This window comes from Mobula birostris, chromosome 3 (genome assembly GCF_030028105.1).
Source record: "Mobula birostris isolate sMobBir1 chromosome 3, sMobBir1.hap1, whole genome shotgun sequence".
Lineage (NCBI taxonomy): Eukaryota > Metazoa > Chordata > Chondrichthyes > Myliobatiformes > Myliobatidae > Mobula > Mobula birostris.
The window spans coordinates 153,076,404-153,103,568 of record NC_092372.1 but is presented as its reverse complement, the minus strand read 5'-3'; the positions used below and the strand labels follow the sequence as shown (position 1 = coordinate 153,103,568).

The following is a 27,165-nucleotide window of genomic DNA, read 5'->3' as shown; positions in this document are numbered from 1 at the left end:
TGGTTTTGAATGACCATTAACTGCTTTAAGATATTCCTGTTGTACTCTTGATTCCTAATACACCACCACTATCACAGTTTCTGTGGTTGGGGGGGTATTTCTATCTGGCCTTGATGCCTAATTTGAATTCATGGATTGTACTTCTAACATGCTGAGCTCTCATCCTGTCACCAGAAGTGATGCACAATGCTGTGACATAATCTTGACCCACATTTCTTTATTATTCATGTGCTGTTTAAACTTGTTTCAGGACTCAAATATATGTCCCAGTAGCAAATACATAAAATTCACTTATCAACAATAAAGGCAAGAGGTACCCATGTGCTGATGGTTCTTTCTGTTGGGGGGAAATACGAATCCCGAAGTGCACAGACCATGGGCAGGACGTCAGCTCTATTCATAATAAAGTCGGTCAGATGCAACATTTTCAATGCCACAAGTGGTAAAGTTCTGCAAGATTTACTTGCTATGAAAATGTTGACCGACCATGATCAAGTCTTAATTACTGGTTTATAGATAAGTGACAGAAATTTGCTACTGGGCTTAGAAAATCTTGTCCTGTTTCAAATGAGAGAAATATTTATACTCTTATTAAAGTCAAATCTTTGTGTACTCAAATTCCTGTGTTGAATGCTCCATTGTTCTGACTATTCATATTTTGAAGCAGTCAAAGCAATTAGTTGAGCTTGTCTGCATAAATGTGATGAGAGATGAAGTCATCCTGACTTCTTCCATTGAGATCCCACTCCCCATAATGGAAACATTACAGGAAACTGGGATTTTGGATTGTTTTTTGCATGTTCTCTGGAAGCACACTAGAAATTATTTTGGTCAATTTTCAATACTCATGTGATAAATCACATTCTTGGTCAAATATGCGGCAGAGCTATTTTCACTGAAGTATTCTGATTTACCTTCAGTATTGTGGCTGTATGATTTAAGACTGGCAGTTCTTTACAGTTGGATAATTTGAAGAAAACTTTGGGAGCATCACCAAAAATTAATCAGCACAGCTGACTCACTGTCAGTGGATCAATAAATTTGGATAACTGATCCATAGTAATGAATAATTCTTTGGGTTTGATACTGGATCTCTACTGATTCAATGGATTTCAGTCAGAGAGTAAGAAACCAGTGTTATCCTCTGTGCCAGTGGTTAGAGTATGAATCAGCCAAGGTTGCTTCTTAGTGGTCATCCAGTGACTGGCCTGCCAGAGCCCCTTGATGAAATGATACAGAAGATGTCTGGCAGGGATTGAGATTAACTGTGATGCCATTTCCTACAAATAACCTGCTGACACTCTTCCTGAAGAATCAGATATAATTGATTGCTTGACTGAAACAGAATCAGGTTTAATATCATTGAAACATGTCCTGAAATATGTTGCAATTCATAAGTTAAAACATCTGCATTTCAAAAAGAAATACAAAAAGAGAGCAAAAAAGAGAAAAAGTGAGGTATTGTACATAGGTTCATTGTCCATTCAGAATTCTGATGGTTGTTCCTAAGATAGTAAGAGTGTGTCTTCAAGCCCCTGTACCACCTTGATGGAAGCAATAAGAAGAGGGTATGTCCTGGGTGATGGGGGTCCTTAATGACCTTTTGGGGCATCACCTTTTATAGATATCCTCAGTGCTGGGGAAGCTAGTGCCCATGATGGATCTGGCTGAGTTTACAATCCCCTGCAGTTTTTTTACGATACAGAGCAGTGCCTCCTCCACAACAGATGGTGATGCAACCAGTTTGAATGCTCTCCACAGTACATTTGTAGAAATTTGTGAGTGTCTTTGGTGATACACTAATTCTCTTCAAAGCCCCAATGAAATATAGCCACAATTGTGCCTTCTTTGTACTTGCATCAATATGTTGGGCCTAGGATATATCCTCAGAGGTACTGACACCCAGGAACTTGAAACTGCTCACACTTTCCCCTACTGATCCCTCCATGAGGACTGGTGTGTATTCCCTTGACTTCTCTTAGCTGAAGTCCACAATTCCTTGGTTGAGTGCAAGGTTGTTGTTGCGGCACCTCTCAACAAGCTGATCTGTTTTACTGCTGTACGCCTCTTCATCTTCATCTGAAATTCTGCCAACAACAGTTGTGTCATTGACAAACTTATAGATGGCATTTGAGCTGTGCTTAGCCACATAGTCATGGGTGTAGAGCAGTGGGCTAAGCACACATCCTTGAGGTGCGCCGGTGTTGATTGTCAGTGAGGAGGAGATGTTCATTCCAATCTGTACTGACTGTGATCTCCAATGAGGAGGTCAAGGATCCAGTTGCAGAGAGAGGTACAGAGACCCAGGTTTTGGCGCTTGTTGATTAGTGATGTGTGTATGACGGTGTTTAACACTGAGCTGTAGTCAATAAACAGCAGCCTGATGTAGATATTGCTGGTGTCCAGTTGATCCAAGACTGAGCAGAGGCAGTGGGATTGCATTCCTTGTTGACCTATTGTGACAATAAGCAAATTGCAGCAGGTCCAGGTCCTTTCTTAGGCAAGAGTTGATCCTGGCCATGACAAATCTCTCAAAATGCTTCATCACAGTAGATGTGAGTATAACTAGGCGATAGTTGTTGCACCAGCCTATCATCTTCTGGGGCACTGGTATGATTGTCGCCCTTTTGAAGCAGGTGGGAGCCTCCAACTGCAACTGTGAGACATTGAAGATGTCCTTGAACACTCCTGCCAGTTAGTTGGCACAGGTTTTCAATGCCTCACCAGGTACACCATCAGGGCCTGATGGCTTGCTTTGCAAAGGTTCACCCTCAGAAAGGTATCTGATGTTGGTCTCGGAGGCAGAGATTACAGGGTCACTGCTGCAGGAATTTACATATATGTAGTTTTATTCTCCCTTTCAAAACACACATAAAAGGCATTGAGCTCACCTGGATGAAGCATCACAGCCATTCATGATGTTAGGTTTCACCTAGTAGGAAGTAATGGCCTGTAGACCTTGCCAGAGCTGACATGCATTTGATTCTGTCTCTAACCTCAATCAGAATTGTTGTTCTGTTTTTAAAATAGCCTTCCATATGTCATTGCTGAACTTCATGTACAGTTTTGGCTCACCAGTCTTGAATGCCACTGATCTAGACCTCAGCAGACTATGAATCCTCTGGTTCATGCACAGCTTTTGGTTTGGGTATGTTCTCAAAGGTCGTGCACACAGGTCTTGATGAAGTTGGTGACAATTGTGGCATATTCATTAAGATTCAAAAATGAATCCATGAATATCGTTCGCCAATTCAAAGCAGTCCTGATAAGTGCTCCTCGGCCTCCTTTGCCCGTATCTTCTTGACAACTGGTGCTGCGATCTTTAGTCTCTCCACTAAATTATTCTCTTGTATTTCATTTGGGACAGCATACTTTCAGAGAAGGAAATTGAGATAAATCATTGTACTTGGATTAAAATTCTGAACTAATGACATGCTCCTCGTAGTCCAAAGTCTGATTCATGCTTCTGATCAAACAATATGACAGAGATTGTTCAGGCAAAGGAAAATGATCTGCTTTAAACTTTTGTTTAAGAAGTAAATTGTATTTGATAAGGAAGGCACTTTGCATCAGTTGCAGTTTTTGTGAAGAGGTTTTGCCGTTATAATGTTAATTGTAAATTCCTAAGGCTGCAGCTGAAAGTGATCATGTGAGTGAACTTCCTGGAGAAAATGGCATACCAATTTTGTGGCTTCATTTTATGTAGCAAAGCCATGGAATAGTCCTTTTATTAAGCTTTTCCTGAACTTCTCAGGTTATGATGACGTATGATTCCATGGCTACAAGAAACCATCCTATATCTTATTAATATTAACCAGACCATGAGATAAAAGAGCAGAATTAGGGCATCGATCCATTGAGTCCACTCCACCAATTGAAACTGGATGATTTTTATCATTCTAAACTCCATTCTCTTGCTTTCTCCCTGTAACCTTTGACACCCCTACTAATCAAGAAATGATCAATCTCTGTTTTAGATACACCGAATGACCTGGCCTCTGCAGCCATCTGTAGTAATGAATTCTACAGATTCACCGCTCTCTGGCTAAAGAAATTTCTCCTCATCTCTGTTCAAAAGGGGCATCCTTCCATTCTGAAACTGTGCCCTCTGGTCCTAGACTTTCCCACTACTGGAAATGCCGCCTCCATATCGAATCTGCCCTGGCTTTTCAATATTCAGTAGGTTTCATTGAGATCAGTACTCAATTTTTTTTAAAACACTTGAGCGCAGGCATAGAACCATCAAACATTCTTCTTTTAAGCAAAAATTTTAAAATTCATTATATGTTCTTGGTGCAGCTCAGGATATTCACGAATGAAGGAGACAAGAAAACACTTTCTTAGAAATAACAAAAATGCAATACAAAAGGAAAAATGAATCTCTATAACAGTAGCAGTACAGAAATCAAAATAATACGTATCATTCACTAAGCAAGCCGATCTGGAGGAGGCCACAGATCCAAGAATCTCACAGGCAGCCTGTTTTCTTTCTCTAAGTCTAATTCTGCCTCAACATAATCTGACTTTCTCGATGTACTGTTCCCTATTTCAACATCATCTGTGATCCAGCCCAAGACAAAACTTTCTTCCCCTTGCACTAAGAAGGTGCCCCTTTTATGCCCTTCAAAATGTCTTACCCTGGTACTTCTCCATCCCTTGATGGTAGCAGCTGCACCCTCCTTATCCTTATCTCTTATGACCTTCAGCCCAGGCAAATATGTTTTACACCACTTTCCACTGTTGTGACTGAAGATTTGTACTCCCTTTCTCAAAATATTGCAGTCATCTGGTTCGCTTGTACTTGCTCAAAACAATCCCACTCCAAGCTCACACCATTTTGTCTTACAGACTTCCACTTTATTTTAGTATAAACCAAGGAGGATTCACATTGAACTTTTTCCTTACACTCATACACTAACTCTTTCATTCCTGGCATCATTCTTGTAAACTTCTCTGGACCCTTTCCAGTGCCAGCACATTCTTCCTTAGGTACGGGGCCCAGAACTGCTCACAGATTTCCAAATGTTATTTGACCCAACACCTTATAAAGCCTCAGCATTACATCCTTGATTTTACTTTCTAGTTGTCCTGAAATGAATGCTGACATTTTATTTCCATTCCTTGATACCAACTCAAACTGCAAGTTAACCTTTAGTGAGTCCTACACTAGGAATTGCAAGTGCCTCTGATTTCTGAACTTGCTCTCCATTTAAATGACTGTATATTCATTACATTGTCACCCACCTGCCATTTATTAGCCACTTTTCCCAAATCTGTCCAAGTCCTGCAGATCCCCTGCTTCCTGAACACTACCTGACCCTCTACCTATCTTTGTATCATCCATAAACTTGACCACAAAGCCATCAATTCAGTATTTCAGATCATTAACTTATAACGTGAAAAATAGCAAACCCTACATTGAACCCACAGAATATCTCTAGTTACTAGCATATAGGTGATTATATAAAAATACAAGCAAGCATAGTAAAGTTGAACTACAAGAAAAGTACCAATTCTACACCATTCTCCCTTTGATTCTAAATCACACATTTAGAATAATTATATCTGAAAACGCAGACAGAAAAACTTGCAGTGTCTGTCTTAAAAGTGTAAAATAACTAAAAATTCATCCCGAGTTATGAAAACGTCAGAAGATATAAAGATATGTCATTGTCAGGTGAATTGACTTTATAAGTAGGTACACTTAACGTGTTTAAGCAGCTCTATTAATGATAATTCTTAAGCAAGTAATGAAGATGTAAATTATGATAAGGCACATTAGTGCAAATGTTATGACTCACAATATTGAGTAACTGCAGCTTAACAGATTTTACTGGATACCTTCAAAAATCTCCCGTCCATCAGATTGTAGGTCTTTACGAATATGATCAGCCAAATCAGTTACATCTTCCGACTCATCATAAATTTAAGTACAAGACCCCTTGCCTATAACAGTACATGTTCCCTCCTTATCTGCATTAAGTATAAAATAACTAAAAAATCAACTTGAGTTAGGAAAACATTAAAGGTATATTACCATACAATCCTGGAAGGCCGTCTTGTAGACTACAAGACATAGGTGCAGAATTAGGCCACTCAGCCCATCGAATCTGCTCCACCATTCCATCATGGCTGATCCCGTCCCACTCAACCCCATACTCCTGCCTTCTCACTATATTCTTTGGTGCCCTGACCGATCAGGAAACTCAACTTCCGCCTTAAATATATGCACGGACTTGGCCTCCACTGCAGTCTGTGGCAGAGCATTCCACAGAATTGCTACTCTCTGGTTTAAAAAAAATACTCTTTACTTCTCTTCTAAAGGGTCGCCCTTCAGTTTTGAGGCTGTGCCCTCTAGTTTGGATACCCCCCAACATAGGAAACATCCTCTCCACATCCATCCTATCTAGTCCTTTCAACATTCAGTAGGTTCCCATGAGATCCCCCCCACATCCTTCTAAATTCCAGTGAGTACAGGCCCAAAGCTGCCAAACGCTCCTCATGTGTTAACCCCTTCATTGCCGGAATCATCCTTATGAACTTCCTCTGGAATCTCTCCAATGACAATGCATCCTTACTGAAATATGGGGCCAAAAACTGTTAACAATACTTGTGTGCAGCCTGACTAGTGTCTTATTAAGCGTCAGCATCATCTCCTTGCTTTTATATTCTATTTCCCTTGAACTAAATGCCAACATTGCATTTGCCTTCTTTACCACAGACTCAATGTGTGAACTAACCTTCTAGGAATCTTGCACAAGGATTTTTGTACCTCTGATGTTTGAATTTTCTCCCCATTTAAATAATAGTCTGCACTATTATTCCTTTTTCCAAAATGCATTATCATACATTTCCCAACACTGTATTCCATCTGCCACTCTTTTGCCCATTCTTCCAATTTGTCTAAGTCCTGCTGCAATCACTTTGCTTTCTCAGCACTATCTATCCCTCCACCTATCTTCATAACATCCACAGAGGTATCAGGCATCGTGCTGCACAAAACCAGTACTTAATTTTCAGAGAGAACAGTCCATCCAGCAGAACTCTTTCAGTTGTTGAGGAGCCAGTTGAGATGTAAATGATCAGATTTGGATTCAATAGAGACATCTTTTTGTATTGATTTGTACTTTCATAGCATGTTATTATCGTGCACAGTCATGGTCATGATAGTCTTCTGTGTTCAATGGCAACAGTGTACTTGGATTCACTGGACTTGCCTGCTTGATGATTATTAGGTGCCTTAAGAAAGTGGGCCATTTTGAACATTTATCCTTCCTTTCCAGTTCAGGTGGTTGATGAAAAACCGTCTGCCTCCTTTTACAGGTTCCATCTGCAGTCTTCAATTCCTTGATCTTTATTAAGGCAAGTTGTAACATTGCAGTCAACCATATTCTTTTATCATTGCCATCCTTACTTGAGTTGCCAGAGGTCACTGTGGAGTCCATGTCATGTTCATCCCGGAATTCCTCTGAGTTCAGATTGTTGCACTACCTCAGAGCACCGTCTGATATACAGGGCACTTCCCAAGGTGTGTCACTGGCTGGACCGCCCACTGAGATCCCTGTTGTGTTTTCTGATAGTGCTTCAGTTTGTTCTTCTGCATTTCAATCTGATTACTTCTGGTGTTCTTTCACTTCCTCAGTTAATGCAGAGATTACTCTTTTGTCTTTTTACTCTCTGAAATACTGTTTTTGTGATTATCACTATTTTCCTTTTCACTTAGAAACATAGAACACCTACAGCACAATATAGGCCCTTCAGCCCACAGTGCTGTGCCAAACATGTACTTACTTTAGAAATTACCTAGGGTTGCCCATAGCCCTCTATTTTTCTAAGCTCCATGTACCTATCCAAGAGTCTCTTAAAAGACCCTATTGTATCGTCTCCACCACCGTTGCCGGCAGCCCATTCCACGCACTCACCGCTATCTGTGTAAAAAAAAAAACTCACCCCTGACATCTCCTCTGTACCTACTTCCAAGCACCTTAAAACTGTGCCCTCTTGTGCTAGTCATTTCAGCCCTGGGGAAAAGCCTCAGACTATCCACACAATCAATGCCTCTCATCATCTTATACATCTCTATCAGGTCACCTCTCATCCCCTATCGCTCCAAGGAAAAAAAGGCCGAGTTCACTTAACCTATTCTCATAAGGTGCGCTCCCCAATCTAGGCAACATCCTTGTAAATCTCTTCTGCACCCTTTCCATAGTTTCCACATCTTCCCTGCAGTGAGGTGACCAGAACTGAGTACAGTACTCCAAGTGGGGTCTGACCAGGGTCCTATATAAATGTAATATTATCTCTTGGCTCTTGAACTCAATCCCATGGTTTATGAAGGCCAATACACCGTATGCCTTCTTAACCACACAGTTAACTTGCGCAGCAGCTTTGAGTGTCCTATGGACTCAGCTGCTAAGATCCCTCTGATCCTCCACACTAACAATTAATTTGTTCACTTGTTCAATTAATTTTTCACTTACTCAGTTAACTCACACATTAGGCCTTCTAACTCAACGCATTCTTGTTTCAATCCATATATTTGATTTTACAACTCAGCACATTCAGGAAAGTGACAATAACCCAAATAGTCATGTGTTACTACAGTGGTATGCAGAAGATGACCTCTGGAGATTATGTGAAAATACAAGCAAACATAGGAAAGTTAAACTATAAGAAAATAACAATTCTACACTGCAACCTAACAACACTTAAAATAAATAATAAAATGGAACTGGAATAGTGTAACTAAATGTTTCTTCCTTGGAGAGTGAAATATATTACAATCATTAAACACAAAATAATTGATTGCATAGTCACTCACCCCTTTCGTTAGTATTTAGGAGAGGCACCTTTGGTAGCTATTATAGCCTTGAGTCGGTGTGCATGGGTCTTTAACAGCTTTGCACATCTGAACACTGCAATTTTTCCCCATTCTTCTTTACAAAACTGCTCAAGCTCTGTCAGATTGCACGGGGATTGTGAGTGAACAGCCCTTCCAAGTGCAGCCACAAATTTTCTATTGGATTGAGGTGTGGACTCTGACATGGCCACTCCAGGACATTAACTTTGTTATTTTTAAGCCATTCATGTGTAGCTTTGGCTTTATGCTTGGGGTCATTTTTTTTTTTGGAAAACAAATCTTCTCCGAAGTCACAATTCTCTTTCAGGCTGCTTCAGGTTTTCCTCCAGGATTTTGCTGTATTTTGTTGCATTCATTTTACTGTACCTGCACAAGCCTTTCAGGGCCTGCTGCAGTGAAACATCCCCTCAGTATAATGCAGCCACCACCATGCTTCATGGTAAAGATGCTGTGTGGTGTTTGGCTTACGCCAAACATAGAGTTTAGTCTGATAGCCAAAAAGCTCAATTTTGGTTTTATCAGACTATAGAACCTTCTTCCAGCTGACTTCAGAATCTCCCACATGCCTTCTGTCAAACTCTAGCTGAGATTTGACATGAGTTTTTTTTTCAGCAGTGGCTTTCTATTTGCCACTGTCCCACAAAGCTGCGACTGGTGAAGTACCCGGGCAGCAGTTATTCCATGTGTATTCTCACCCATCTCAGCTGTTGAAGCTTGTAACTCCTCCAGAGTTGGTGACCTCCCTCACCAGTCCCTTTCTTGCATGGTCACTCAGGTTTTGAGCATGGTCTAGGCAGTTTCACAACTGTGCCATATTCTTTCCATTTCTTTATGAAAGACTTAACTGTACTCCAATGGATATTCAGTGATTTGGAAATTTTCTTGTATCCATCTCCTGACTTGTGCTTTTCAATAACATTTTCGCAGAGTTACTTGGAGTGTTCTTTTGTCTTCATGTTGTAGTTTTTGCCAGGATACTGACTCACCAGCAGTTGGACCTTCCAGATACATGTGTATTTTACTACAATCAATTAAATCACCTTGACTGCATACCGGTTGATCTCCATTTAACTAATTGTGACTTCTAAAACCAGTTGGTTGCACCAGTGATGATTTGGTGTGTCGTATTAAAGGGGGTGAATATTTAAGCAATCAATTATTTTGTGTTTTATATTTGTAATTAATTTAGATCACTTTGTAGAGATCTGTTTTCACCTTGACACAAGTCTTTTTCTGTTGATCAGTGTAAAAAAGAGTCAAATTAATTTCACTGTGATTCAATGTTGTAAAACAATAAAACATGAGAACTTACAAGGAGGGGTGAATACTTTTTATATACACTGTATATTTCCTGGAAAAATAGTTTACCTCAAATCACTTGCAAATTGCACTTTAAAAATTCTCTATTGCTATTCACCTCGACACATCAATCTTTAATTGCTGTTTATTTTTGTATTTGCTCTTGTCAATATTTTCTCTCACCCCCCCCCCCCATTCCTGCTTTTGATTTTTTTCTGTTGTTATTTGTTTAAGTTGCACATTTGAAATGTTCAGAGTACAATCAAATCATTGGACTCTGCAAAGTTGCCTTGTACATGTGAATGGTCATGGAGAACCAGAATAACCCACCTTTTGTTCAGTTAGCAAATTATTCTCATCTTCCTTTGTTCCCACTCTCCATTCCAACAGAATGCAAATTATACAACAAACCTTTACTATTTTGAATCTGATGCTTCATTTATGAGTTGTGGCTATACTACTTTCTGATTCATCATGGGTTTTGGAAATTTGCCTTTGAGAAATCAGTAGTAAGCTGCTTTCTTGAATCACTAAAGTATGTCTGGTTGAAGTGCTTCTCACTGCTATTCATAAGGAGTTCCAGGATTTCAATATTGCAGCTATGAAGGGACACGATATATTTTCCAGTCAATGTGATGTAATATGGAGGTAGTGGCATTCCTGTTTCATGCTGCCTTAGTCCTTTGTAGTGGAGATAATGTAGAGTTGCTTCATTACTTCTTTTTGTACACTACTGGCAGATGAAGTGAATGTTTAAAGGAGGATTGTCTGCTGGTCAGTTGGGCTACCTTATCCTATATGGTATTAAGCTTTTGGACTATGTCTGGAGCTACTCATCTAAGTAAGTGGGAAGTATTCCATTACTTTCTTGAATTGTGCCTTGAAAATTGTGAAATATACAGATTCTATCGTGCTCTTATAGCCGTGGCTGGACCATTTGTGGTTCAGATCAGTACTGACATCCCCACAATGTTGCTAGAGTAATCATTTATGATAATACCATTACACAGTTTTTTTTTGCTGGGGAAGCCATTTCTTGTGGATGTGTATGGATTAATCCAATTCTTAAGGTTATTTAGATTTTGTACCATGACTGCCTTCTGGCAAGCTGAAAACAGAACTGAATGCTCTTCAAATGTTAGCACCCCATTTCCAACCGTCATGATAGAGAGAAAATCATTGACTTGGCAGCTCCAGATAACTGGATTTCTGGATCTGTAGGAATTGCCTGACTAACTAGCCCATTAATGGTCCGGTGTTTTAGTTCTACACGAGGCTATAGTGATAACCAGAATCAGGTCTATTATTATTGGTATTATCGGCATGTGTTGTGAAACTTGTTAACTTAGCAGCAGCAGTACATGATACAATCAATTACAGTATGTGCATGTGTGTGTGTAAAATAGATTAAAGTAGTGCAGAAACAGAAGTAATAATATCTTTAAAATGTGAGGTACTGTTCATGAGTTCAATGTCCATTTAGGAATGGTAGAGGAGAAGAAGCTGTTCCTGAGTCACTGAGTCTGTGCCTTCGGGCTTCTGTACCTTCTGATTTTATGCAGTTTGAGAACATTATTCATGAGTCATACCAATTTTTCAACAAGTTCTGAGGCATAAGTCTTCAGTATTGTAACTGGGATGTTCTTAATGCCAAAATCCAATGTACTTTACAGTTTCTTAATATCATAGGGCTGAATCAAGTTGTCCAAAACCTGACTTCTGTTTTGCGGGGCATCTCTGAAGCAGACAGAGATAGATCCCATCTGGCGGTTATGAATCAAACCTTTTCTTCCAATCATAACATTTCAGGTACAATTTCAAGATAAGAACAAGAGATAATAGAATGCACCAATTCAGAATCGGAGAGAAGAAGCATAGAGCAGATTGCCTTTATAGTGAACCAAAGAATGTTGATTTGGATGAGTGGGGATGGGTGAAGTAGTGGTGATAAACTCTGATGAGTAAGGTAACTGCAATTTACAGGAGGCAAAGAGAGAACCAGTATTCACAGTGTAAGATGTAGTCAGAAAAGGTGGAAAAAAGAGAGAAGTAAATGGGTTATTTGTACTGATTTGGAAAGACATTGTTATGTTGAAAAGTGAGAATGCCCTTGAGAACATAAGCAGAATTTATTTGGTTAGAGTTGCAAATCTGAAGGAGTGTGTACGAGATACAGAGTGGGGACCGTATGTTGTATGGAATAATGTTAGAGTGATAGTGGAAAGGTGTTGGGATTTTTAAATGCTATCAAACTTCACTTTCCATGCATGTTCTCAACCAGAAAGAAATTATTTCTGGATCTGCTTCAGTGAACCAAATATCAACAAGCAAATATGAGTAATAAAATGCATTTAGATTAGCAGACACGTCAGGACATTGGGAAACTATCACTAGTGCTACAACCTGTGCTACACTAGTGATACTACTTTGTAAAGCCTTCCAAATTCACAGAAACATAAATGGACCAACATCAATATCCTCTCTTATGGCACCGTGCCCTACTTACATTCCCTCAGCTCCTTTGGGTAAGTCAGCCTCTTGCCATGCCTGACCACTAGACTCCCAAAACAGCCACACTACTCCATGCTGTCATGACAGGAGTTTACCGAATAAACAGAGAAAACAATTTGAGGATGTACTTAAAGCAGCAGCATTCCCACTGACTTTTGGTAAATCCCAAACCCATGACTGCTGAAAGTGGATAAAGAATATTAGGGATGGCAACGCACACACAAAATACTGGAGAAACTCAGCAGGCCAGGCAGCATCTGTGGAGAAGAGTGAACAGTTGACGTTTCTGGCCGAGACCTGTCATCAGGACTGGAAAATAAGAGAAGTCAGAGCAATAAGGTGGGGGAGGGGGGAGGGAGAAGTACAAGGTGGGTAATAGGTAAAAGTGGGAGGGGGAAGGGTGAAGTAAGGAGTTTGGAAGTTGATTGGTGAAAGAGCTAAAGGGCTGGAGAAGGGGGAATCTGATAGGAGAAGGTAGAAGACCATGGAAGAAAGGGAAGGGGGTGGAGCACCAGAGGGAGGTGATAGGCAGTTAAAGAGATGAGGTGAGAGAAGGAAATGGAAGTGGAGGAATGGTGAAGTGAGGGGGGCAATACCTGAAGTTTGAGAAATCGATGTTCATGCCACCAGGTTGGAGGCTACCTAGATGGAATATATGGTGTTCCTCCTCCAGCCCGAGTGTGGCCCATGTTTGTGCATTAAGGATGGAACTGAGTCTTGGAGTACACAGAAGCCCTGAATATGTAGTAGAGGGAGCTTATCAGCTAACAAACTATCCTTCTGCCTTTCCGTATCATGTATCGCGAGTTCCATCTGAAAGAGTGCATCATTAGTCACTTAAGAATATTTTAGGAGTGGAAGACCTCTCATGGCTGAAGGGTTTTCAGAAATAATACTCTGGAGAAAAAATAACAGGTTTGAGTTAATTAAGGAGAGCCAGCATTGTTTGTTTAATTACCTGAAGAGTTAAGAGTAGAACTGAATGCAGCGATCATTAGCAAGCAGTTTTACTTCCAAAATATTTTCCACTCCAGTTGATCTTGTAGAAGGAAAGTTATTTATCGTGTAAATAGTTGTATCCAGGATATTCTACAATAATACCATTGCACTAAGATGATTGGCTGACAACTACCGTTTTATTTCCTCATTGGAATGATGCTGTTATTTCACAAAGCATTCCATGTTTGATTAAATTTGAATCGTAAGAGCATATTTTGGAAAACAAAATATTGGGACCATATCAAATTGGGACCAATAATGAAGATGACCATGGGTTTTCAAACGGTGTAATTTATTATATTCCATAAGATATATTTTGGTGCCATTTGCAAATGAAAAAGGTTACCAAAGAGTGTTTGATAACATTTTTATTTTGGTGTTGTATATACAGTTGTTGTTCATCTCCTCGCCTGTGGTGCCTTGAGCAGCAACCTTGCCATTTCCTTACCATTTGTCTGTTTTTTGTGAGGCCGAGCTGCTAGCTTGATGCTCAACCAAGCACGGAAGGAAAGCGTGCAAGGAGCCGGCCAGATTCAAACCTGGGACCATTCGCCTTGAAGTCTGGTGCGGTCCACTACACCATCAGCCAGCTTTTGTATATATAGTATATTCCAGTTAATTGGGACATATCAGGACCAATACATTTTGACCCAGTTAAGTGGCTGCCCCAGTTAGCCGGTTTCATGGAAATAGTGAAAAGGTATTAAAAAAAAGACAAATTATTGTTTAACTGAGTAACAAATTATGTATTTAAATGAAATACAGTACAAATTATAACACACCAATAGAACTACTGTATTATAAAGCAGTGCATTAGTTCTAAGAGTTATCAAAATAGAAATTCTTCCAGTGAACGCTGCTGTATTCTTTGAATTTACTTTAAATGAACAAAGTCAACGCAGACACAGAGTGCAGTTAGTAGACTGCCTTCATACAATGCTTTCAACAATTGCATCCTCCTAATTTTCATTTTCATCGTAACATTCAAGATGATTGACAATATCTTCAAATTCTTGTAGTTCCTAAGTTTTTGAAAAAGTGACATAGTTTCATTTTTACTCTCTGCCATTTCTGACATCACCAAGCCTGAATCCTTCAAACTGCAGTGAGCAAAAAAGTTCTGAATTGTCTCGTTGCTTTTGGTACACAAACACATTCAATTGGCGTTATTTAAAAACTATTTGCTGTAAGCATGGTGTAGTTTCTAATGGCCACACGAGTACATGCGACTGACACTAGTTGGAATTTGTTTGGCAACAGTCTCCTGTCCCAATTAAGTGGATAATGTCCCAGAAAGCAAAGGGAATCCCAGGTATTCTCTCAATTAACTTCTGTTCTTTTTGCCAAATAAGTGGTTGTCGTGATTAACGATGCCCATTTAACCAGAATCAACTATCAAGCTGAACATTTTTGTTGAGCCATTTGGAAAACACTGGTACCATGCTTTATGATTCATTGGTGCTCCTGCTTCAGCAGTCCAAACACTCATAGGCTGATTCCTCATTTTCCTTCTATAAACGCACCTGTGTTGATATTGCTACTCGATTCAAGGTGAAGTGCACTGTTGAGGCGACGTGCAGAGACTGCCTGTGAGGGCGAGTGTTGAGTGGTTTGAAACAAGTGGCATGACCACTCAGCAACACATTATGCTATCCAGTGTGTCCTTCTCAGCTCAATGGCCTGTGAATGGTAAGGGTGAAAACAGCATGCAAGTAGTCTATCAATATTTGGAGCAGCAATGTCCTGCACTCACCATGCTGAGAAGAATAAATGCAGCTGCAGCTCTGCATTTGATTGTTGACGTTTCTCCATGTTCACCCCAGCCTTCACAGGCATCCATTGCACTTCATCTCTATGCTTTACTTCATGCTGAACCATGCAGCAATATAGTCCCTTTCACTGTTGTACAATATCACTGTCAAAAGCACATCACTTTAGATATAATTCATACTTGACATCTTTCAGCACTGATTTCCATTAGCACTCTCATTCATGGTAATTCATCCTGAATACTAAGTGTGGTACTCGTGTATTTTAATTCAGTTGCATGCAGTTGACATGTGTGACAGCTGGTTCCTTTATTTGTATTTATGCACTGTTTCATTTTGTGTTCTATTATAGTAAAAATAAATGTACCAACAATGGATGCACAACATTCCTTTGGGTCATCCGTTTTAGAAAAGTACTTCAGAGATGCGGATATAAAAGACCCTATAATTGGTATGTTATTTTTCCGTTTCCATTAACTTAATATCATTTACTATTTTATTTTAAGCGATGTGCTTTTCCATGTGTTTAGTTTCTTTTGGGAATGTGTAAAGAGTACAAAATGTCAACATTAGTGCTACCAAATGTCCCTTGAAATTGATCATCCTTGGTATAATATGTATCTAAGCAGAAAACAATTCTGGTATTTTAAAATTTGGGTCTGTCTGGAGTCTTGGTAAATTTGGCACTAAACCTTATTAACCACCACTTGCACTTGTCATCACAGATGAATCCTTAAAAGCTTATGCTTGTTTAAGTTAATCGGCTAGAATTATCCTCAACCCAAACAGATATAGAACATTGAACAGTACAGCACAAATACTGTACAGGCCCTTCAGTCCACAATGTTGTGTTGATCTTTCAAGCTACTCCAAGATCAGTCTAACCCTCTCAGTGACTCAGTGCCAGAGACCTGATCACTGTGGCTTTCCCCTACTACATTGTCATTCCCCAATGGTACCAGAGCAGTGTACTTGTTATTGAGGTGAGCAGCCAGAGGAATACTCTGCACTATCAGCCAATTCCCTTTCCCTCTCCTGGTAGTCACCCAGCTATCTTCCTCCTGCAACTTAGATGTGACTACCTTCTTGTAGCTCCTATCTGTCACCCCCTCATTCTCCCAAATTATCTGAGTAACTCACTTCTCTAGCAAGGCACTAATGAAGAAAGAGAAATTGGACAACAATATCCCCATAGCCTCTGCCTCTTGAGCCAAAGCAGTACAACTCTTAACTCTGTCCCACTCCAACAATAGCCATTAACTTAACCTAACTTTTTTATTGGCCTATGCTAAGTGCCTAATAACTTGCATGATCTCAAGCTCCACAGAAAGTCCTGGCACGCTCCACTGGCTTTTTAAATCTAGCACTTACTCTTCAAAAGTAACAGCTGGCACAATCTCAAACCCCACAGAAAGTCCTGACAGTCATTACTAGTTTTTTAAATATGTAATTGACAGCAGCTTCGTCACCTCTGTGTGCAAAATTCACTTGAAGAATCCAGGTTTTCCTATAAACATCTGTAAACAAAGGGTGCTTTATACTTATTGAGCTGATCTGAGAAGTCTTGTTGCAGAGGATTTCCAAAACTTGCTTGTGTCATCTGATACTTGCTCATAGCGAGACATCTTGATGTAGGTTCCAAAGATTTGTTCGCAGGTTCAACATGTCTTGACCTTCATAAAATTGTTTAATATTGTGATACTTTGATTATTAACATTGGTAGCCACCAAAAAGTGTTTTTACCTGGCATTTAGAGTGATTGCCTCTGTCAGATATTTTACCAGAGTCTTGGGGATCATCATTAACAGTACTGAGCCATTGGTCATTTGCTTCCCATTATTTACGGTTTTTAAGTGGGTCATCCAACTTCAGAATGAGAACTAGGTAGCTGTTTTTAATAATACAAAGAATTCCATCGTATTTCATACATCTGAATTAAATTCACGACATCTAGCTTGATGACCATATTCAAGCTAAGCTGTTAAGCTATCAAATGAATGTAGAAGCTTGATTACTCTAGTCTTTAAAAGAATGTTATTTGTCTGGGACAAGCTCGGACTGAACTTCAAAAAGCAACTTTGTTATTGGAAACTGTGAACATAAACTTACAGTCTGCTGAGCTGCCTGGCGAGGGTCCTCTGATTCTCTTTTTAAAAATCCTGAATCCTCAAAAACTAGTCCTTGCAACTTGTTTCCAGACTTGTAAACCTTCCTTCTTTTTAGGTATCAACACAATTAGGCACAGACCCCTTACAAGGTATTACATGCCACTTGACAAGAAGTTGTTTTTTTTTATTACAGATGTCCTTTTTCCCTGATTAGAGTACTGGCTTCATATAAAAATAAGAGATGTAAATACTGTCTCTTCAAAATTGTTCAATGGAAGCAACAGGATTAATCTCACCCGTATCAACACTATATTCAAGATGGCAGTATCCTTATTGGAACTCCCTTTGCAACATCAGACATCATTCCAAATGTCACCCCCCCCCTCATAAAATCAGCTTTCCAAAGCCTATCAGAAATCTGTTTGTTAGCCTTCAAGTCAAATTCCTCGATGCTGAAGACTTTAGTAGTTTTACCAGCAAATCTTATGTATAATTCAAGGAGCCTATTTAGCTCATTGTCACGGCCTCTGCCAGCCTACCATAGAGTCCTTACGCAAGAGTGATTATAAACTAGTACCAGGTGCTTTTTTTAAATTACTAATAGTTAGAATCAGAATTAGATTTATTGTCACTGATTTAGATGATATGAGACTTCTTGTTTTATGGCAAAAGTACAGTGCAAAGATACAGAATTACTATGAATTACAGAAGTAAACAGTGCAAAGATATCAAGGTAGCTATTGATTCATTGACCCTTCAGAAATCTGATGGTAGAGGGGAAGAAGCTGTTTCTGTATTGTTGAGTGTGTGTCTTCAGGCTCCTGTATCTCTTCGCTGATGGTCGTAATAACAAGGTTCTTAGTGATAGCTAAATGGGGACCCAGTCCTATTTTACTAGAGAATATCAAGTTATAATCCAAGCATCTGCAAATCCTGTCTCCTGGAGAATCAAACCAATCCTGTCACTCGGTTTAATTATCTCACCACTAGCAGGGCCATGCACAATTTAAATGGTATTCATGTACCTTGTTACATGTGCCTCAGTACATCTTAATTATCACTTTAGCGTGCTTCATATTGAAATGCTTATTGATCTGACTGCAGGAAGGTTAGAATTTTAAGGTTTGTATTTAATAAAAACTTAGACACTAATGGGGTTCAAATTCCCAACATCTCTGCAGTGGCATTATTTCCATAATCCCAATTGAACCACTGGGGAGTCCACCCATAAGCATTTTCATTAATGTCTGCTTAATTGACAACCAGTTCCTGCTGAGGGGTCTTGGCCCGAAACGTCGACTGTACGCTTTTCCATACAGTGGTATGCAAAAGTTTGGGCACCCCGGTCAAAATTTCTGTTACTGTGAATAGCTAAGCAAGTAAAAGATGAAGCAAAAGGCATAAAGTTAAAGATGACACATTTCTTTAATATTTTAAGCAGGAAAACTTTTTTGTTTCCATCTTTTAAGAGGCGCAAACTGAAGGTTTTGCCATGGCCCTCACAGTCCCCCGACCTAAACATCATCAAGAATCTGTGGATAGACCTCAAAAGAGCAGTGCATGCAAGACAGCCCAAGAATCTCACAGAACTAGAAGCCTTTTGCAAGGAAGAATGGGTGAAAATCCCCCAAATAAGAATTGAAAGACTATTAGCTGGCTACAGAAAGCGTTTACAAGCTGTGATACTTACCAAAGGGGTTGTTACTAAGTACTGACCATGCAGGGTGCCCAAACTTTTGCTTCAGGCCGTTTTCCCTTTTTGTTATTTTGAAACTGTAAAAGATGGAAATAAAAAAGTTTGCTTAAAATATTAAAGAAATGTGTCATCTTTAACTTTATGCCTTTTGGAAATCAATTCATCTTTTACTCGCTTAGCTATTCACAGTAACAGAAATTTTGACCAGGGGTGCCCAAACTTTTGCATGCCATTGTATATTCTGCTTGGCCTGCTGAGATCCTCTAGCATTTTTGTGAGTTCCTTGGATTTCCAGCATCTGCAGATTTTCTCTTGTTTGTGATTTGATTGCAAAAATTCATTTGGATACAAATATTCAGTTAGTTGCCAAAGTGTTTTCCTCTTTAAGGAGTTTCTTGCTACAATGGACTGAATTTGCATTTGTGATTTAGACATGTTGGTTTTTATGCGCTTTGTCAAGTTTGAAGCCCCATATAGATAATCAAATATTTCCTGTCACTTCTGGTTAGGAGAAGACATTGCATTCTTTCAGACCTCTAGGCTCAATGCTGTTTAAAGGTTACCAAGAAGGTACAAAGACTAACTATTATTTTCCTTTGTTGCAGGATGTAGGGTTTGCTTAGTGTTACACTGAGACCATGATCTCTGTTGTCTTGATTATGCTATGGCATTGATATTGCATCTTGGCACATTTAAATAACTTTCATACCAGAAGAAAAAAAATTGCTGAAGGTTTCTCTACGGTGCAAATGTGGTTTTAGAATTAGTGAAATCTGTTTCAACCACAACTTGGTTGTAATAATTGTTGTAATAATTAATGGAAATGAGCTGAGAGGATTGATTGTGTGTTTTTGGTGTGTTTTTTTTAATGTAGGATTGAACCATGTGGTTGAATATCAGACTGAAGGGACATCAAATCCATTCTTCTTTTGTGAACTTTGCGATTGTCGTGGAGGAGTTGTCTCCTTCATAACGCACATACTTGGTTTTAAGCACAAATTGAATTATATGGTAAGCTTTCATTTGTGGATTTAGGGCTGAACTTGCCTAAGATCTATAATGCCTACCTTTTTCAAATGTGAAGTAGTAGAAGTAAGATTTTTTTTTTAAACAAATGGGAGTAAGATGTGGCCAGAGCATACTTATCCACCAACAATCTGAAATCATTTGGTTTCAGTTGAAGTACTTCTGTAGTAGGAACTAGAAAAGAACTTGTTCGATATTTGCAACTGATGAGCATTATAAATATTAGATTTGATTAGGGGTCAATGTGTTTGTTAGGAGAGAGGAGAAATGAAGAATGTTAATTGCTTATACTATGAACAAGTACTAAAGAGGTCTTGCAATAATGGATCCAATATTTGTCCAAGAAATACTTGAAGTATAGTAAGAATTTTACAAAACAAGGATTTAGAAGATGTTTCGAATTGAGGTGAATCCTATTTAGTTGCAACCTGCCATGACAGGTTGCAGAAGGAACTCAAAGGGCTTAAATGATGTTTTGAAATATTCCTGAAGATTAAAATACCACTCACTCTGATCTAATCAGTACAATGAGAGTATAATATGTATGTCTAATTTTTTAGGGTTGAATCACCTAAAAATAGAATGTCAGCTAGGTAGATGACAATATCTGTGCACATCACTTATATTAAAATGTGCACGGGCATGTACAAGCACACAGCCAAATACTTTTTAGTCCACTAAAAGCAGTGGGACGGTGGAAATATTTTGAAAATACCTAATGACGAGTGTTCCTTCTTGTGCATGAAAATTGTGTACCGGAAGGCTAGATAATGAGGAAATTCGACCAGGTTCACAAACAGCAAGCACTTCAATGAATACTTAAAAGTGAAGGGGGAGGCCAGAGTACATGTGGGACACCTAGAAAGTGAGACCAGGAGATGAATAATGGGTTTGAAAGAAATGGCAAACTATGGGTTCAGTGCATCATTCTTCAAGGTGGAGAACAGGAATTGCAAAATTTTCAAAGATTTCTAATGGTCTAGTTTGAAAAAGTATGGAAAAACTAGTAACAATCATTAAGATAGTGGAAAGTAGGATGGATAAAGGGGATGCATTGGATGTTGTATATTTGGACTTTCAGAAGGCCTTTGACAAGGTGCCACACATGAGGCTGCTTACCAAGTTAAGAGCCTGTGATATTACAGGAAAGTTACTCACATGGTTAGAGCATTGGCTGATCGGTAGGAGGCAGCAAGTGGGAATTAAAGGATCCTTTTCTAGTTGGTCGCTAGTTCGAGCCTCAGCTGTGGCAGTGTGTTTGTGTCCTTGAGCAAGGCACTTAACCACACATTGCTCTAGTGTCTGTGTGAGGAGTGGTGCCCCACTGGGAGATCCTGCTTTCTCTGGCGGACAGAGCATAGGTGTTCAGCGAAACGATCTCTCAGTCTGCGTCAGGTCTCGCCAATATATAGAAGGCCACATCGGGAGCACCGGACGCAGTATATCACCCCAGCCGACTCACAGGTGAAGTGTTGCCTCACCTGGAAGGACCGTCTGGGGCCCTGAATGGTGGTAAGGAAGTGTAAGGGCATGTGTAGCACTTGTTCCGCATACAAGGATAAGTGCCAGGAGGGAGATCGGTGGGGAGGGATGGGGGGGTACGAATGGACAAGGTGGTTGCGTTCCGCTTACAAAGATAAGTGCCAGGATCCTTCAGATACTTTCAGTTAGTCCTGACGAAGGGTCTTGGCCCGAAACGTCGACTGTACCTCTTCCTAGAGATGCTGCCTGGCCTGCTGTGTTCACCAGCAACTTTGATGTGTGTTGCTTGAATTTCCAGCATCTGCAGATTTCCTCGTGTTTGCATGTATTCTGAGGTTCTAATGTCTCGGTTCTGTTGATATATATTATAACAATGTGTCATTCCAATGTTTAATTAATCATTTTAATGTTTCAGACAAAGACACATCCAGTTGCACTGCAACTTGAAGGAGTAAAGCTAAAGAAGTTGGAATTACATTCAATAGTTAAAGAAAAAGCAGGGTATATTGAAAAGATTGATGGAAGTGGCAAGGTGAAGGTAAATATATTGTGAAGCCTTCTTATGTATCTAATCGGATCAGATAAGTATACTTTTCTTTTGAATATCAGAATACCATTACTGCATTGAGTATGGACTAGCTGGGATTTCCATAGTAAACTACTGGCTGGCTACAATGTGCTGGTTAGTATGTTCATTTCTTCTGTGATTGCACATTATGATGCAAATTTCAGAAATATGCCAGAGGCCAGATTTAGGTTCCTTTTATCTCTTATTATGCCATTAGACTCACACTGGACTCTTGATTGTCCCTACTTAAGGGCTATAAAGACTCATATTTGGCTCTTAAGCTGCCATACCAATAGGATCACCAACTTGAATGATAAAAGTCATTTGACTAAAGCCACCAGTCTTCAGTGAATACTTTCCTAACTCTGACAATGCCGCTATACATTCCTCCAATCACCTTAAAATTATGGCCCCTGGTATTAGCCATTTCCTTGGAAAATGTCCCTGGCTATCCACTTTATCTATGCCTTTTATCACTTTGTATAGCTCTATCAAGTTACCTCTCATCTTATAACCGTATAACAATTACAGCACGGAAACAGGCCATCTTGGCCCTTCTAGTCTGTGCCAAACCCTTACTCTCACCTAGTCCCACCAACCTGCACTCAGCCCATAACCCTCCATTCCTTTCCTGTCCATATAGCTATCCAATTTAACTTTAAACGACAACTTCGAACCCGCCTCAACCACTTCTGCTGGAAGCTCGTTCCACACAGCTACCACTCTCTGAGTAAAGAAGTTCCCCCTCATGTTACCCCTAAACTTTTGCCCTTTAACTCTCAACTCATGTCCTCTTGTTTGAATCTCCCCCACTCTCAATAGAAAAAGCCTATCCACGTTAACTCTATCTATCCCCCTCATAATTTTAAATACCTCTATCAAGTCCCCCCTCAACCTTCTACGGTCCAAAGAATAAAGACCCAACTTGTTCAACCTTTCTCTGTAACTTAGGTGATGAAACCCAGGTAACATTCTAGTAAATCTTCTCTGTACTCTCTCTATTATGTTGACATCTTTCCTATAATCTGGTGACCAAAACTGTACATAATACTCCAAATTTGGCCTCACCAATGCCTTCTACAATTTCAACATTACATCCCAACTCCAGTACTCAATGCTCTGATTTATAAAGGCCAGCATACCAAAAGCTTTCTTCACCACCCTATCCACATGAGATTCCACCTTCAGGGAACCATGCACTATTATTCCTAGATCCCTCTGTTCTACTGCATTCTTCAATACCCTACCATTTACCATGTATGTCCTATTTTGATTAGTCCTACCAAAGAGTAGCACCTCACATTTATTAGCATTAAACTCCATCTGCCATCTTTCAACCCACTCTTCTAACTGGCCTAAATCTCTGTGCAAGCTTTGAAAACCGACTTCATTATCCACTACGCCGCCTATCTTAGTATCATCTGCAGACTTACTCATCCAATTTACCACCCCATCATCCAGATCATTAATGCATATGACAAATAACATTGGACCCAGTACAGATCCCTGAGGCACACCACTAGTCACTGGCCTCCAATCTGACAAACAGTCATCCACCATCACTCTCCAGCGAATCCCATCCAGCCACTGCTGAATCCATTTTACTGCTTCAATATTAATACCTAACGATTGAACCTTCCAAACCAACCTTCCATGTGGGACCTTGTCAAAGGCCTTATTGAAGTCCATATAGACAATATCTACCGCTTTACCCTCGTCAACTTTCCTAGTAACCTCTTCAAAAATTCAATAAGATTTGTCAAACATGACCTTCCACGCACAAATCCATGTTGACTGCTCCTAATCAGACCCTGTCTATCCAGATAATTATATATACCATCTCTAAGAATACTTTCCATCAATTTACCCGCCACTGACGTCAAACTCACAGGCCAATAATTGCTAGGTTTAGTCTTAGAACCCTTTTTAAATAATGGAACAACATGAGCAATAGGCCAGTCCTCCGGCACCATCCCTTTTCTAATGACATTTGAAATATTTCTGTCAGAGCCCCTGCTATTTCCACACTAACTTCCCTCAAGGTCCTAGGGAATATCCTGTCAGGACCCGAAGACTTATCCACCTTTATATTCCTTAAAAGCTCCAGTACTTTCTCTTCTTTAATCATCATAGTTTCCGTAACTTCCCTACCTGTTTCCCTTATCTTACACAATTCAATATCCTTCTCCTTAGTGAATGCCGAAGAAAAGAAATTGTTCAGAATCTACCATCTCTTTTGGCTGCACACATAGCTGTCCATTCTGATTCTCTAAAGGGCCAATTTCATCTCTCACTATCCTTTTGCTATTAATATAACGGTAGAAACCCTTGGGATTTATTTTCACCTTACTTGCCAAAGCAGCCGCATATCTTCTTTTAGCTTTTCTAATTCCTTTCTTAAGATTCTTTTTACATTTTTTATATTCCTTGAGCACCTCATTTACTTCATGCTGCCTATATTTATTGTAGATATCTCTCTTTGTCCGAACCAAATTTCCAATATCCCTTGAAAACCATGGCTGTCTCAAACTTTTAACCTTTCCTTTCAACCTAACAGGAACATAATGATTCTGTACTCTCAAAATTTCACCTTTAAATGACTTCCATTTCTCTATTACATTCCTCCCATAAAACAAATTGTCCCAATCCACTCCTTCTAAATCCTTTCGCACCTCCTCAATCTTTCTCCAATCAAAAATCTCAACCCTGGGTCTAGTCCTATACTTCTCTACAATTATATTGAAACTAATAGCATTGTGATCACTGGATCTGAAGTGCTCCCCAACACAAACCTCCGTCACCTGACCTATCTCATTCCCTAACAGGAGATCCAACACTGCCCCTTCTCTAGCTGGTACCTCTATGTATTGCTGCAAAAAACTATCCTGCACACATTTTACAAACTCCAAACCATCCAGCCCTTTTACAGTATGGGCTTCCCAGTCTATGTGTGGTAAATTAATATCTCCCACAATCACAACCTTGTGCTTACTACAAATATCTGCTATCTCCTTACAAATTTGCTACTCCAATTCTCGCTCCCCATTTGGTGGTCTATAATACACCCCCATAAGAGTTACTACATCTTTCCCATTCCTCACTTCCACCCAAATAGCCTCCCTAGACGAGCCCTCTAATCTCTCCTGCCAGAGCACCGCTGTAATATTTTCTCTGACAAGCAATGCAACACCTCCCCCTCTTGTCCCTCCGATTTTATCACACCTGAAGCAATTATATCCAGGAATATTTAGTTGCCAATCACACCCCTCCTGTAACCATGTTTCACTAATAGCTACCACATCATACTTTCAGGTTTCAATCCATGCTTTAAGCTCATCCACCTTTCTTATAATGCTCCTAGCACTTAGGAAATTTTCCACCTCTTACTCTCCGTTTATCACTAGTGGTGCAAACAACTTTACTATTTTCTTTTTCTTCCTTCTTCCCTACATCTGTTCCTACACTCTGTTTCCCCTCCCCCCTCGTATCTAGTTTAAATCCACTAGAGCCTCTCCAGCATACCTACCTGAAAGAACATTTGTCCCCCTCCAGTTCAGATGTAGACCATCCCACTGGAACAGGTCCCACCTTCCCCGGAAAACTGCCGAATTATCTATAAATCTGAAGCCCTCCCTCCTGCACCATGTCTTCAGCCACGTGTTGATCTGCACTATCTTACTATTTCTAAACCTGCCTGCATGTGGCACTGGTAGCAATCCTGAGATTACTATCCTGGAGGTCCTGTCCTTTTACTTTGGCGCCTAACTCCCTAAACTCACCTTTCAGGACCTCCTCACTCTTCCTACCCACGTCATTGGTCCCAACATGGACCACGACATCCGGCTGCTCACCCTCCCTCTTGAGAATACCAAGAACTCGATCCGAGATATCGCGGACCTTGCCACCAGGGAGGCAACAGACCATCCGGGATTCTCGATTTCTTCCACAGATCCACTTATCTGTTCCCCTAACTATCGAATCCCCTATCACTACTGCTCTCCTCTTTTCCCTCCTTCCCTTCTTTGTTGAGGGGCCCATCTCGGTGCCAGAGACACAACCACTGCAATTTGTCCCTGGTAGGTCGTCCCCATCAACAGTATCCAAAACGATGTACTTATTATTGGTGGGAACGGCCACAGGGGTGCTCTGCTCATTCTGTCTATTCCCCTTCCCTTTCCTGACAGTCACCCAGCTACCTGTCTCCTGACTCTTAGAGGTGACTATCTCCTTGGAACTCCTCTCTGTTTCTGCCTCTGCCTCCGGAATGATCTGAAGTTCATCCAGCTCCAGCTTCAGTTCCCTAACTCGGTTTGTCAGGAGCTGCAGCTGGATGCACCTTTCGCAGGTGTAGATATCAGGGACGATTGTGCTCACCCTGACTTCCCACATCCTGCAAACAGAGCACTCAATTGCCATAACTTCTGCCTCCATTACCTACTCTTAAGGTAATTAGATTTATTAAAGTAACTTGCCCAGCCTTACCTCACTTGGAGTGAAGCTCTTCCTCAGCCTCTGCTCGCCGAAGCCTCAGGAGCCAAAGCCTTCCTACTCTGTCTCCTTCTACTCCCTTGCCCACTACAACGTCGCCTGCTCCGTTAGTCTGCTCTCTTAAATACTCCCGCTGCCTCATGGTCTGATTTACACATGCTTGCACAGTTGTGCCCTGTTCAACTGCCGAAGAAAAAAAAATCTTCCTTCACTCCAAAGAGAAAAGCCCTATCTCACTCAGCCTATCCTCATAAAACATATTCTCTAATCCAGGCAACACCCTGGTAAATATCCTTTGCAGCCTCTTTAAAGCTTGTACATCCTATAATTAACTTAATCAGGATATATATGCAGTTCTT

General features: G+C 40.1%; 1 protein-coding gene across 3 annotated transcripts in view; it reads left to right on the top strand.

The window, feature by feature from the left end:
* LOC140195340 (uncharacterized) overlaps positions 1 to 27,165 on the top strand; it is an 80,713-nt gene that overhangs the window by 14,801 nt on the left and 38,747 nt on the right. For all 3 annotated transcript variants that reach the window (XM_072253490.1, XM_072253491.1, XM_072253492.1), the window contains 3 exons: positions 15,791 to 15,889; positions 20,117 to 20,253; positions 22,166 to 22,288. In XM_072253490.1, the coding sequence (XP_072109591.1) occupies positions 15,791 to 15,889; positions 20,117 to 20,253; positions 22,166 to 22,288 (359 nt within the window). The remainder of the gene's footprint in view (positions 1 to 15,790; positions 15,890 to 20,116; positions 20,254 to 22,165; positions 22,289 to 27,165) is intronic.